At 39.1% G+C, this 12807-nt stretch overlaps 1 protein-coding gene across 1 annotated transcript; it reads right to left on the reverse strand.

Moving 5' to 3' along the window:
• Positions 1-4370: 4370 nt before the first annotated feature.
• On the reverse strand, positions 4371-11893 carry LOC138059773 (noggin-2-like). The gene is made up of 2 exons (XM_068905386.1): positions 11264-11893; positions 4371-4797 (listed from the first exon to the last, which is right to left on the reverse strand). The coding sequence occupies exons 1-2, from the start codon at positions 11747-11749 to the stop codon at positions 4516-4518; spliced, it is 768 nt and encodes a 255-aa protein (XP_068761487.1). The 5' UTR covers positions 11750-11893; the 3' UTR covers positions 4371-4515.
• Positions 11894-12807: the final 914 nt, after the last annotated feature.

The raw sequence follows: 12807 nt of genomic DNA on the forward strand, positions 1-12807 counted from the left end.
AATCTCAACTCCTTGTCAAAAGTTAACCAGCATCTTAATATTTTTGGTAGGCTACAATACTCGTCACATTTGTTGGAACACCCATCGCCGTTTCCCCCTTCCTGAATGGGGGAAGGGGATGTGGTATAAGCTACGATCTTGTAACAGGATGATTCTGACCATTCGCTAAGTGTTCCAACTAATTATGACTAGTATTGTAGCTAGAGTCGATTTTGATGAAGGAGGAAAACCGGAGAACCCGGGGGGAAAACCCTCGGAGTCACACTGAGATCGACTGAAACTCAGCCTACATAACTTCAACTCGAAGCCAGGGTTGTACCTGGGTCGCAGAGGTGGGAGGCGCGGTTGATAAGCACTAAGCCATCCTGACTCCCCCAGTAGCCCATTTCCCAGTTGCTGCATACCTCAGTTTCAAAGCGAGTCCTGGTGCACAACCATTCAAATGGAAATGAGTTGCGTATTCTTAAGCAAATCAAACTCATTTCCCTTTCAATATATAGTTGAGCACCAAGACTCACTTCGAAACCGAGAAAATAGCAACTCGGAAATGGCCCATTGGCTGGTTGTTCTTTGAGCTCAGTGGACCAAGAGATTGGGGAATGGTGTTCCCGGGATCCTAAATAATGTCTCTTGATATTCTTGGGCTTTTTTTTCTATATATTTAATTGAACTGAGGGTTTGAATTACTGAAATGAATGTTTGAATTGCTGAATTTTCAAACTGAAAGTTTGAATGGCTAAATTGAATGTTTGAATTGCCGAATACGTTTGGATTTTGACTCTAAAAACGCGCCAAACCAGGACCGAGTAATGTTGAAGTTAGAAAGAAGAGCAAGGGGACACTTCGTGACGCTTATTGAAAACAAACAGACTCAACAAGCTAATGAACGATCACGGGGTCAAATGTCGTGAAACTGTCGTTCATCCCGGATCCTTCCGATCTGACGCTCCCAAATCCATTGTTAAGTTACTTCGACAACATTGTAAACGCAAATAAAATGAAATTATCAGCTCAGTGCTTCGAGAGAGGTTGTTGGAATGTAAGATGGCAAGCGACAATCCCGTTGGGAACCATAAATTAACATAAAACTGTGAAGATAGACAAACAAAAGTTGGTTGAGCACCGGGCTGTTGTGGTCTGTCTTCTGTGGTGTATCATGGTTGGGAAGGTAAATGCTCGGAGATATTAGCTATACCAAGCTACTCTAAAATCGGAGGGTAACTTTGAAAGATATATGATATAAGATATATAAGATATATATATATATATGACCCCACATCAACCTATTCATACGGGAGTCTTCTTAGAAGGATTCTTACAGGTTCAGTAAAAGTCTTACCTCGTCTTTAATTTCACGAAATACCTCCTTCGTTCCAATGTCACCGGCCATCTGACCTACCTTGTGTTTCTCACATTTTAGTCTAAGCACTCATTTCAAATAGCGCTGATAAATTGTATTTAAGTCCACGCACCCATTTTAAAACGGTTCAGTAGCTTTCAAAAATTGCGTGGCTATGTCGTTCAAGGTTAGGTTTAGAACCTGTAATAATCATTCTAAGAAGACTCCCGTATGAATAGCAAATATAGGTCGGTGTACGGGTCCCGTACGAATAGCCATTGCCTTGTCATCATTGCCTGCAACGCCGAAGTCGAATCAAAGCTACCTACAATGCTTTTCGGGACATCGTGTGGACTTCGCCTTTTTTTTTCTGACAGCTGTATAACTGACGCGTCGTTTGCGCATTCATCGCCGTTCTAAAACTGCTATCACGACGGACCAGAATGAGTCTCAACCGAATTATTGTTCTCTTGTTGGCAAGATTGCTAATATTCCGTGTCAATGGAATAAACATGCCCCGGGGGGATGCTCGTCGGAAATTTTGAATTTAACCCCTAAAGGAGACCATCTGGGCGTGGCTCAAGCTTTTTGTGACCCCTAAAGGAGGCCAATCTGGGCGTGGCTTAAGCAAATTTTGACCCCTAAAAACAAGTTATGACTCCATTATCAAGGTAAAAGTTTAAAACATGCAAATAACAGTATTTAAGCGATGTGGCGCGAAAATTAACATAATAGGTGCGAAGATTACACAAATACTTTCGCACGAATAGAGTCCGATTGCACGATTGCTTTAAGAACTTTAAAGCCAAACCTGAACGTGCAATCGGACTCTATTCGTGCGAAAGTATTTGTGTAATCTTCGCACCTATTATGTTAATTTTCGCGCCACATCGCTTAAATACTGTTATTTGCATGTTTTAAACTTTTACCTTGATAATGGAGTCATGACTACTCCGAAACGTCGGTTTTTATCGTTCGCTTTTACTGTTTTATCTTTTAAGAAATCTCTTTTAATAAAAACAAGTTAAAAAGAAAATTTGACTTCCGTTTCTCTTCGCGTAATTCTGTGTTTCTTCGCGGAACCCTTAACGAGACCTTGGCGGCTTAAAATATTGGCGCTTTGCCCGGAACACCCAAAGCGAGACCAAAATCCAAAATTTACACCCCTAAGCGAGACGACGAGCATCCCCGTCTGTTTCATTTGGGTTTCCCCCCCCCCCCCCCCCCGGGAGGGTCAAAATAACCCTAAGAATGTAAAACAAAAATATTCTTCGAAGTAAACATAAAAAGACGCAATTAAACTCGAATATAATAACATAAAAGAAGTAAATTTATTTTTCATTGATAATGATTTTTTTTTACTTTAAACAAATATACTATGCTATAATAATCGTGTCGTGTATTCATTCAAATCCAACTTCAAAGTAATCACGGCTAGCAGCCAGGAGGTATATTCTTAAATAATATCATTGAAACACTGAACTCTTTTTCACTACGGTGAACAAACCGAGAATATTCTTCAAACCTAAGAGGATAATCAGTTGTTTTAGTATTATTTCACTTGCGGATAATCAGAGCAACACCATTTTCTCTACTCTTATTTTTCATTATTTTCTTGATCAGCTCAGAGCAATTTTACTGCTATTAATTGAGTTTATTATTCCAGGGTATTACACCATTTTACCATATTTGGTCAAGAGAACGCGCAAGATACGCGACAGTAATGCACTGTATTCCCGGTTTGACCCGTTTAGAACAGAGCAAATACGGACGGAACGAACGTTCTTCTATAAAGAAAATTGCTTTCAATACAGTCATCACCGCTTGTCATTCGTCATTTCGTTTCTCCAATCAATAAGGGACATTTGAATGGTTTCGTCAGTGTTGTTTTCGTCATTCACACGTGCCTTATTATATTCAGTCAATGTAGGGAGAGACCAAAATACTAGAAAATGGCGTATAAGTGGAATAATAAATCCCTTTTTGAAAGGTTTAACATACAATACGTGCAGACATTTTGCTCGTTACTCGTACTACAAAATAAACTTTTCAATGTGGTGTATGTACATTTCCAGAAACCTCCCACTTAACGATTGGGGTAGTTGTGGATTTACGTAATTCAGAATTTCAACGGGGTCCCAGACAAACCACACACTTAAAACAGGCTGCAAATCAAAGTGAAAATCAATATCACCCTTTTATGCAATTTTAACTAGAATAAGTAAAATAAGTTTCTTTTTTGGCTTTCAAAGGCCAGTCAGATAATAATTTACATCCGATTTAAGTATAACACATTAATGAAGGATTCATCGCAAAGACGAAGAGCCATTCCAAAATGGCTGCCATTTGAATATTCTTTCGTCTTTATTCAAAAATTGACGCCTCGTTCTTAAGCTTAAAATTTACAAGAATATTTTGCCTTGAACGAGGCATCAAGGTCTCATTTGAATAAAAACAAAAGAATATCTAAATGCGGCCATTTTGGAAAGGTGTATTGGAAAGAGAAAAGCAAATCTTGACTTGCTAGCACGCTCTTTCCTGCACTTCGCTTGCTTTCCCTTATGATTGGTTCATTTATTCGATTATGATCGAGTTTTTAACACATTCATCCTTAAAGCGACCCCACTGATGGCGTGTAGGTATTTGTCGAGGGTCGAGAGTGAGAAGTCGAGAGTAAAATGTCGAGGGTCGTAAATTTTCTATAACTTTTAAATTGCACGTTAATTTTGTAACGTGACCAATGGCAAAGATATCATCGAAACTTTGAAAATGCATTATCCTCAGGTCCTTCTAACAAGTACGAAGCACGTTTCATCGCCGCCTGTTTGCATGAATCGAGGGGCGTCTGGGTACGAGCCACCGGATAAAAAGAGCGAACAAGGAGGAAAAACTATTGCCGTTTTCGACCCCCGACATGTTACTCTCGACCCTCGACAAAAACCAACACTGCATGCATAAAATCGTCTGGGGTTAGACAGAAGAAAATCTGCAAGTCTCACTCTCAAGAGGGAATGGGATAAGAAGAAAAAAACAAAACAAAACAAAACAAAAAAACACCTGGGAATGAATGATGTCACTTCTTCGACGCTGCCCTTTCAACTGCAAAGATCTAGGCTCAAGTCATGGTATTATTATATCATTACATCCACGACAAGGTCTTAACTCAGTTCCAAGTGTTAATTAGTTCCTTGCAGCAAGTTTTGTGGCAACAACTCCCCCGTACTATCACTGTCTCTAATACGTGGATTCACTTCACAACTGCACCTACATTCATCAGTAACGGGGTATCTGAACTTGACCCAACGACAATGGACATGCGAGGAATCGGTTCCTCTTCTGGCCTTTTTCCCAGGGCGGCTCTTGCAGTGCCATCGTAATAAATACACCGCAACTGGTTTTGATGGAACACACGACATACCAGGGGGCCAGGAACATTCTTTATTCACGCAACGGCCGAGCTAAAAAAGTAAAAAGCATGAAGTGTAAACGAGCATTCTCGAATCACCCTCGATAAACTTATCCCTCCATTTATCAAGCTTAAAATTCATCATTTGCTTCATCATTAAAATACATGTACACCTTATTCCAAAATGGCCACCATTTTAGTATTCTTTTGTTTGCTTGCAAATTACCCCTTGTTACCTCGTTGAAGGTTATATGTTCTTTTGAATTAAGTTCAAAGGGAACCTCCACGAAAACAAGAAAGTAACTTTAAATGATATAACATAATGTTCACAATAAACATTGCTCCCAATTTTTCCAGTGAAAGCGTTCGTATCTGAAATAAATAAATTTAAAAAACGCTCGTTTTGGTTTTCAAATACCCCGGGCGCCGCCATCTTGAATAATTGTGACGTCTCGTCGTTGCACTTTAGCAGCTGACGTAATGTATAATGTGATTGTCTCGCTACCCAAGCCAAAAACAAAAGACTATAAAACTGAAACACTGACTTAGACTTAAAAAAATATCAGCTGCTTACAATAGCAAACAATAGCAGGTTACAAGAGCTGCTACACTACTGTATTTTGTTGAAACAATGGGCAACCACGACACGTTACAATTACTCAAGACGGCGGCGCCCGGGAAATTTGAAAGTGAAAATAAGTGATTCTAAAATTCACTTTTTCCAATACAACCACTTTTTTGATGAAAATTGCCCATCAAATTTGATTGCAAACATCATTCTGTTCCGTTTGAATTTATTTATTTATTAGTCGGAGTGGAGGTTCCCTTTTAGAACCAAGGGCTAATTGGCCAGTAAACAAATGAATACTAAAATAGAGGCCATTTTGAAATAAGTTGTATAGGGACTTAAGGACGGTGCCTACTAATTCAAAGGCATTTTTGCGCGGTATACTGAATATACGAGAAAAGCAGATCTCAACAAGTGTTATTGAAGTCCAAAAAGAAAATTGGGGGTAACCACGCATTTTTCGAAGATAATTAATCAAAAATATTTGTAAGCTTCAAGCTTAAATTTGGAAAAAAAAGAACGCCATACGTTGCTTTGTATTTTAGAGCATTTTACACGCATTTTTTAGAGACAAGTTGTTGCGAGAACTCGTCAACTTTTGTTGATTCAGTCCTGGAAGAATTGATGGACTTGCCCCACTGGAAATCAGGGGTAAAGCATTAGACTTGCAGCTTCAATTCCAGTTAAAAGCTCTTGTTATAACCTCGCCAGAGCACTCTCGTAATTATTTAATTAGTTTTCTATCAGCGGTGAACCTAACCTAGCCTGGATCGTTATTCATGTCTCCAATCTATGTACAAGTAACAGGCCTCTTTCAAGTTAATGTCTGCGTCCTCTTGAAAGAGAGTCTAAGTGCGAAGTTCTTGTGATGGTAATTAGTTCTAATTTGCATATGAATGTCAACTAATCTGCATAAGAAACACTTCGCACTTAGACTCGCTTTGACGACGAGGCAGACATGAACTCGGAAATGGCCGATCGTAAGATAAAACCGGTAAAGCAAGAGAAACCAGGTCAGTTACCTGGAAAAAATAGGCCTCTTTCGAAAAATTCAGCTTTCAAGAGAGGTTTAGAGGACAAAGACAAAGGAAAGTTGAGCATATGCTAATATCTTTAACATTCATTGTAACTTGTTTCTATTGTTTTTGTCCTCTCTTCCTCACTATCAAGCTGAATATTGATATTTTGATATGGCCTATTACCTGCAGATAAGCCTGATTCAAATATTAGACAACAAATACTCTTGATGTGGCAACATCGATAAATAGTTCTCTTGATGGTCACGTAACGCGTTTACGTATGGCTAAACAGAGTTTGGACAGAGTGAGGGCTACGTGTTGCCTTTGGTGAGGCCACTTTCCCGCGCATGATTAGCTGCTGCTGACAGAAAAGCTTCGGCTCAAGAAAGGACAAGTGAAGTCTAAAAGCGCATCTTGCCTCTCCACATCCGTTATCCGAGCTTTTGTTCAACATTGAGAACAGCAGCCGTGTGAAAGAAAGCAAAACTAATGAACTCTCGTGTGACTTAAGAACTTGACGATGTTTGTAGAGTTTTCTTCTGAAAATATTCAATGAATTTTTAATATGAAACAGTTGGATTTAAGGTAACTGGATGCCTGTATCCGGTGTTATCTGGATCAAAGAAAGTGGCTTATAGTAATTAATGCAACTTAACCTGCTTTAACCTTTTGAGAACGCGATCTTGCAAACAGACTGATGATTTTTCCAATTTTGAACTATAATTTTGTATTTAATCATTTCAACCAGTTTTATCACATCGTGCAAGGTACCAAAGACGGCGGATGCGATTACGACTTAAAAAGAAACGGATCTATGACAGGGATCTTAAGCTGCGAGTAAAAAGTTAACAAGGTTATATATTCGTGTATCTACAACACCTACTTCCCGTCAACATAAGTTTCATATCTAAACGCAATTTTTACTGATGTAGTATGACTCAATTGATAATGAGTAACTGCCACGTCACTGCATGGCTCATGCAAGGGGATTTGAACTTTCCAATTGAGGAAATGCAAGGTCTCGTTTCCTATCCAATTTGGACACGTTGCGGTCGGTTTTGACATCCCGAAAGAGATGTAAACCTCTAATCCGTTCAATATTTGAATCCGGTCTTGCTCCTGAAGTATCACTTTCCAGGGTTAATATCGGAAGTCTATAAGAATCTTTTTAATTTCCTTCTTAATTTTGCACTCTGGAAGATTCAGAACACTTGAAACATCAGGACTCAGCTGTGAATGATAGCGCTATCAACTGGATAAACCACTATCCACTGGATGATGAAATTGGTTGTGCTGGTCAGTAGTGATTTTTCCTGTGGATAGCGTTATGCACCTTTTGAACACTCGAGGCCTGGGGATTAACTGCTGAATAGTTGTTATTCTTCAATGCAAATAAGTCCGTTAAAAAAGGCCACTTCGGAAAATACCATAATACTCTTTGTTTGTCTCCCCAAATTTTGAACAAGCATTGTTTTTGTTTTCTCTTGGGACCAGTGTAAGTCCCAAGAGAAACTGGATACAATGGTTATGCAAAATTTGGGGGGACAATCAAAGATTATTATGATATTTTCCAAAGTGTCCTTTTTTTAACGGACTTATTTGCATTGAAGAATAACAACTATTGTATTCTGACTCGTTCTTCAAAGAAAGCCGCCGACTGAAACCTATCAAAGGTGGCCGGCAGGTCCGGCAGGGTATTCAACACCAGGAAAAGTTAACCAATCCTCTCTGACTTTCAGATCTGTAGTGAGAATTCTTGAAAGTGAGAATAATCACGAGAGGATTTTCAACAACTCAATGAGCTAACTGCTGATAGTAACTCTCAATTTTCCAACAACATTATCTTTTAGTCTTTACGTTTGGGAAGCGATCGCTCACAAGGTTTCCATCTCTACTTCACAAAGGCACTAATAAATTAAGCGGTGTAAGACTCCTTAACCTCTTGAATAGCTATCATCATTACTTAAGTCGATATCAGTTCTCAATTCATTGTATGGGGTATAGTCGAACAGAGATTTTACAGCTCCTTATAACAATTTAAGTTTCTCTTCATCATCAACTATGCACGACTCAGAAGAGTTTCTCGATCATGGGTCACCTATTTGTTGTTCCATGATTTGAAATCACAGTTTGAAGTCTAAACTTCCTGAATTAAGATATCATTCTAATGGGATCTACAGGGGGAAGAGTGTTAACAAGTAACACGTATCATTTTATATCCTGTTTTGATTGAAACTGATGACTTTGATTACACTAGAAATTTGTTCTATAGGAAAGTTTGAACTTTTGAGATACCATTATCAATTGACCAACTATAGTTTTGCTTTCTTTCAACTGATATGAAATGTTCTCTGTTGAATGTTTAATTTGAAAAAAGCTTAATGTACTTAAGTTGGTAAGTATTTAAGAAGTAAGTAAGTAGTAAATTGGTAAGTAAGTCCGTAGTGGTGAGGCTAAGTGCAAGTCAATACTCGAGGCTGTCATGCGAATTAAGGGGGATTATTGCAGGAACAATACTGACAAAATTCCGAGTAGAGCGCTAAAGGAAAATAACACCTCTTAATCGATAATTTTTCAGCGGATTTCACACGCTAGCGGAAGTCATCAAGTAAGTTCACCACAAACCCTCACCTTGAACAAGTTTTAACGGAAGGGAAACAATGCCGTAAATCACAAGAATCGCGCGCGAGTTACTGCAACGAGATGCCAAATGTTATAGCGACCACATTTGTATGTCAATTACATCTACCACCCTCATTTTGAAACCAGTATTCTTTTGAAATTTGCTCGTCGTGGCGAGCCTAGAAAGGCTTATCGCATTTAAAACAAAGGAATATTTCCTTTGGCCGCCATTATGAAAGGGCTCTATGTGAGGGAGGGATGATTGAATGGGGTATAAGTGGATGGGAAGCTGTCATCGTTGGCGCTGCATTCACTCTCAAAACTAGAATTGAAAGGAAATTTTTTTTCCAGTTGTAGAAACATCATAGAGAGCTCAAGGACTTTCTTAATAACGTAGTAAGAGCGTAACCTAAGATCGGAAAAGCGGTTTCACGAAAGTTCTGACAGCTGAGGAGTGATAGAGAAAGTTGAATGAAGGGGTAACTTGTTATTTGCCAAAGAAAACGGTCAGTGGGGATAGAAACTCGAAAATACAGGTTTATAATAAAACGCGTTGATAAAGAGATAAAGGCAAATTGACCACTGCAAGAAAGATTTTAACGAGGGGCTAACGCTCAAAACGCTAGCTCTAACAGAGCGAATGACGCTCTGACGAAGGGCAAACCGTTTGAAACGTCGAATCACCAATCTTGTATCGGAAAGAGTCGAGGCCTCAAAGTGGACGAACACCATCATTTGATTTGTTTGAATGGAATCCGAACAAAACCAAACGTTGTTTTTACTTCCACAACAAGATACTTTTGCAACATTGACGATGAACGGGTCCGGCAAACATTTCTCAACACTCACCAATAAAACCTACGTTACCCATTTGGAGCTAGGCAGGAACTATTAATAGTCTATTGCCTTTGTTAATTTTTTGTTGACCATTCTTCTTTCATAAAAGAAAACAGGCACATCCGGATTATATTAAAACGCGGTTTCGTGTTGAGAGTATTAAATCAACCGTAATTCAAAAGATTCCTTGTTACCGATATTATTGCAGGATTAAATACATACTAATTTGCCAGTTTTTGACTATTTACGGTGACATGACGAACAGTGTAATGATTAAAATTCCTTCAGTTCAAATTAATAGAAACACGGCAGTAACAGCCGTGCACTGATCAGACGGGTGTGTTCGAAAGCTTGAAGTTAATACCAAATAAAACCGGACGGTGATTCATCTCGACTCTAGTTCATATGCCGTCAGTTTCGGCTCAAATTGCTGTACAGTTGTCAGTTAATGTAACATAGACCTTAGACTACACCGTGAATATGGCAGTCATTCATTGAATTCTGACAGACTTAAAACGTCTCTTAGATTTTCTCTGGCTGTGATTTTATACACAAATCATATTCAAACAATCCGTTGAGCGTTTGAATAATCGGTCAGACAAGTCCTTCCGACTTTTGGACAGTGGAGAAAAGTTTACAATTTGGCCAAATTTCACGCATGAAAACAGTTTGAAAAACGCCGTGAAAATTCTTCAACATTGGGAAGGAAAGAGGACTGCGCCCGCCAGTTTTGCTGTTTACTTTTCAGAAAATTTCCTTGATAGACAATATATTCCTCTGAAGTTTCAAAACACTCCGTCAGTATGCAATCCACGCAATAGGCATTTTTATATTTTTCTACTTTCAGGTCATAGAGTTGTTTTGGTGAGTGATTTTTTTTTTTTTGCGCAACTCTTTGTGAAGTTGCCCGAAAGTCTTGAGAACATCACTGTGTATAAACGGTGTTTGATAGGTGCATGGTTGACACAAGGCACAAAAAAGACGCTAAAATGAAAGTTTTGTGATACCCGTCGGTTATTTCAAACGACTTTTATTTACAGTTTAGATACCCTTTTTCTTGTTATGAACACGCTAAAAAAAAAAAAAAGATGAAGCGAGTTTCTGTTCGCTTTGCTTTGGAATGTAGTTAAACTCAACAAGGAATGTGACTTGCATTCAAATGAGAGAAAAAAAGACTGAAGCCCTTAGCTATTGTCGCATGTACCAAAAAAAAAAAAAAGAAAAAAGAATTGTCAAATACCAGAATTTTCAGCTTTGGACTGAACGAAACGACCAGAAACAACTGTCCATGCAGGGATAAACTCGATACAACTTCGGTTAAAAAGAATGTGAACTACCGAGTGACTTCATCGGGGCATCAGGTTGTAATCGCCATCATGCAAAAAAGCTCAGACAATGTTGCCACCGATAAAGAATTTTACTTTTCCCTAGATTGCAAGGTTGAAGGCATTGCAAGGCCGACAATCACTTACCGAGAGCCACCGAGGCCAGTAGCAGAATCCTAGATCTTTCCAAGTATGCTCCACCGGACAGTCGGATTTCTGAATAAGCCACTTCATCATAAATCGTTCCATAAACAAGGTTGGCTTGCCTAATTTAGGCAAGGTCTCGTTTCTAATAATTTCCCTGAGATAGTTTTTCTCAACCGTGGAGATGCCGCGTAGAGAAACTCGTTTCACGTACTGGCCTGATGACAGCTTTGGCTCCGTTATGGAAAGGAATCGCTCGTCGATGTTTCCCCCAAGGCGTCGACGAAGTTTTCTCTCATTCAAATCTCGTTTGCTGGGTGTTAGAAGTTCTTCGTCGCAATCATCAATACTGCGTGGCTGAATGCCTTCCAAGGGATCTATTGGAAAATTGTAGCTGCCGCTTTTTCCAGGCTTGAGTGGGAAAAGACTTTGGCATATCGGGAACGCATTCAGCAAAAGCGTTGTTACTACTAGGAGTGATTTCTTCATGATTCTTGGCTTGCTCGAATGAGCTATTGTCGTAAGCCTGATACGCTTTTATAGCTGGCTTATGTTGTGATTACAATACTAACCATCTGCGCTCTTCGCCAAGACACTGAGGACTAATAACATTTGGCGCGACGAGCGACGTAGAAATTAGCTACTATAGGTATCTCCCATTACATACAAGCCTGGCAGCCAATACCGGCAGATATTGACCTGGGGTTAAATACAATTCTTCAGTGGCGCTTAAAGAGAAGTTCAGACTTTTCTTCAGAGGTCCGGAATTTGCATTTCTTTTTTTTTTCAATTCAGGGATAGAAAAATAAAGCCGTCTTCCAGTATAGACAACTAGTTCAGTCTAACTTGAAGACTCCGATAGGTGGTATTTTTTCAGACAACAGGCTAAGCCTTGGGGCAAGACTGCTTTCATGTTGTGTGCTTTGTAAATAGCCACTGTCATTAGCAGACGGCCTGTAAACTTAACAAAAATACGATTATTTTTAGCCTCATGCAAAGCAAATGCCTCTTGTAAATTCTTTAAAGAGAGCAGAAATTTAGTTTACACGGTCCTATACAATACAAGAATTCCGCCCAACAAGTGCAAATTAATGCAACGGAGAAATTCATACCAAATCCATAATATCATTGCTGTCTGTCACTTGAAAAGAATCATTTCGCACTCAACCGAATTTCCTGTAAATACAACAGATCATTTCCCTCTTGGAAGTTACAATATTGCCTTGTGAATTTTAAACCGAAATAGAAATCGATGTAAATCGGTCAAGAGACACAACAATCAAGGCTTGCATTGTCGCGATTCTAAGTTCATAATGACATGAATACCTCTTTCAGACTTCTGTTAATTGTTCAATAAAGACAACACAAAATTGCTTTACCCACGCGGAGATATAAAGTAGCAGGAAATCGCAGACTTCTGTTGGATAATACGCGTTAATACCCAAATTGTGCCTACTTTCGACCTACGAGGACAGCTAAAAGAATCGTCAAGACCGGTTAAAAAACCAACAAGTCAAAGTTCGTTTCGAACGCGCCTCTTTTCTTGA

The sequence above is a fragment of the Montipora capricornis genome, chromosome 8 (assembly GCF_036669925.1).
Source record: "Montipora capricornis isolate CH-2021 chromosome 8, ASM3666992v2, whole genome shotgun sequence".
In the NCBI taxonomy this organism is placed as follows: Eukaryota; Metazoa; Cnidaria; class Anthozoa; order Scleractinia; family Acroporidae; genus Montipora; species Montipora capricornis.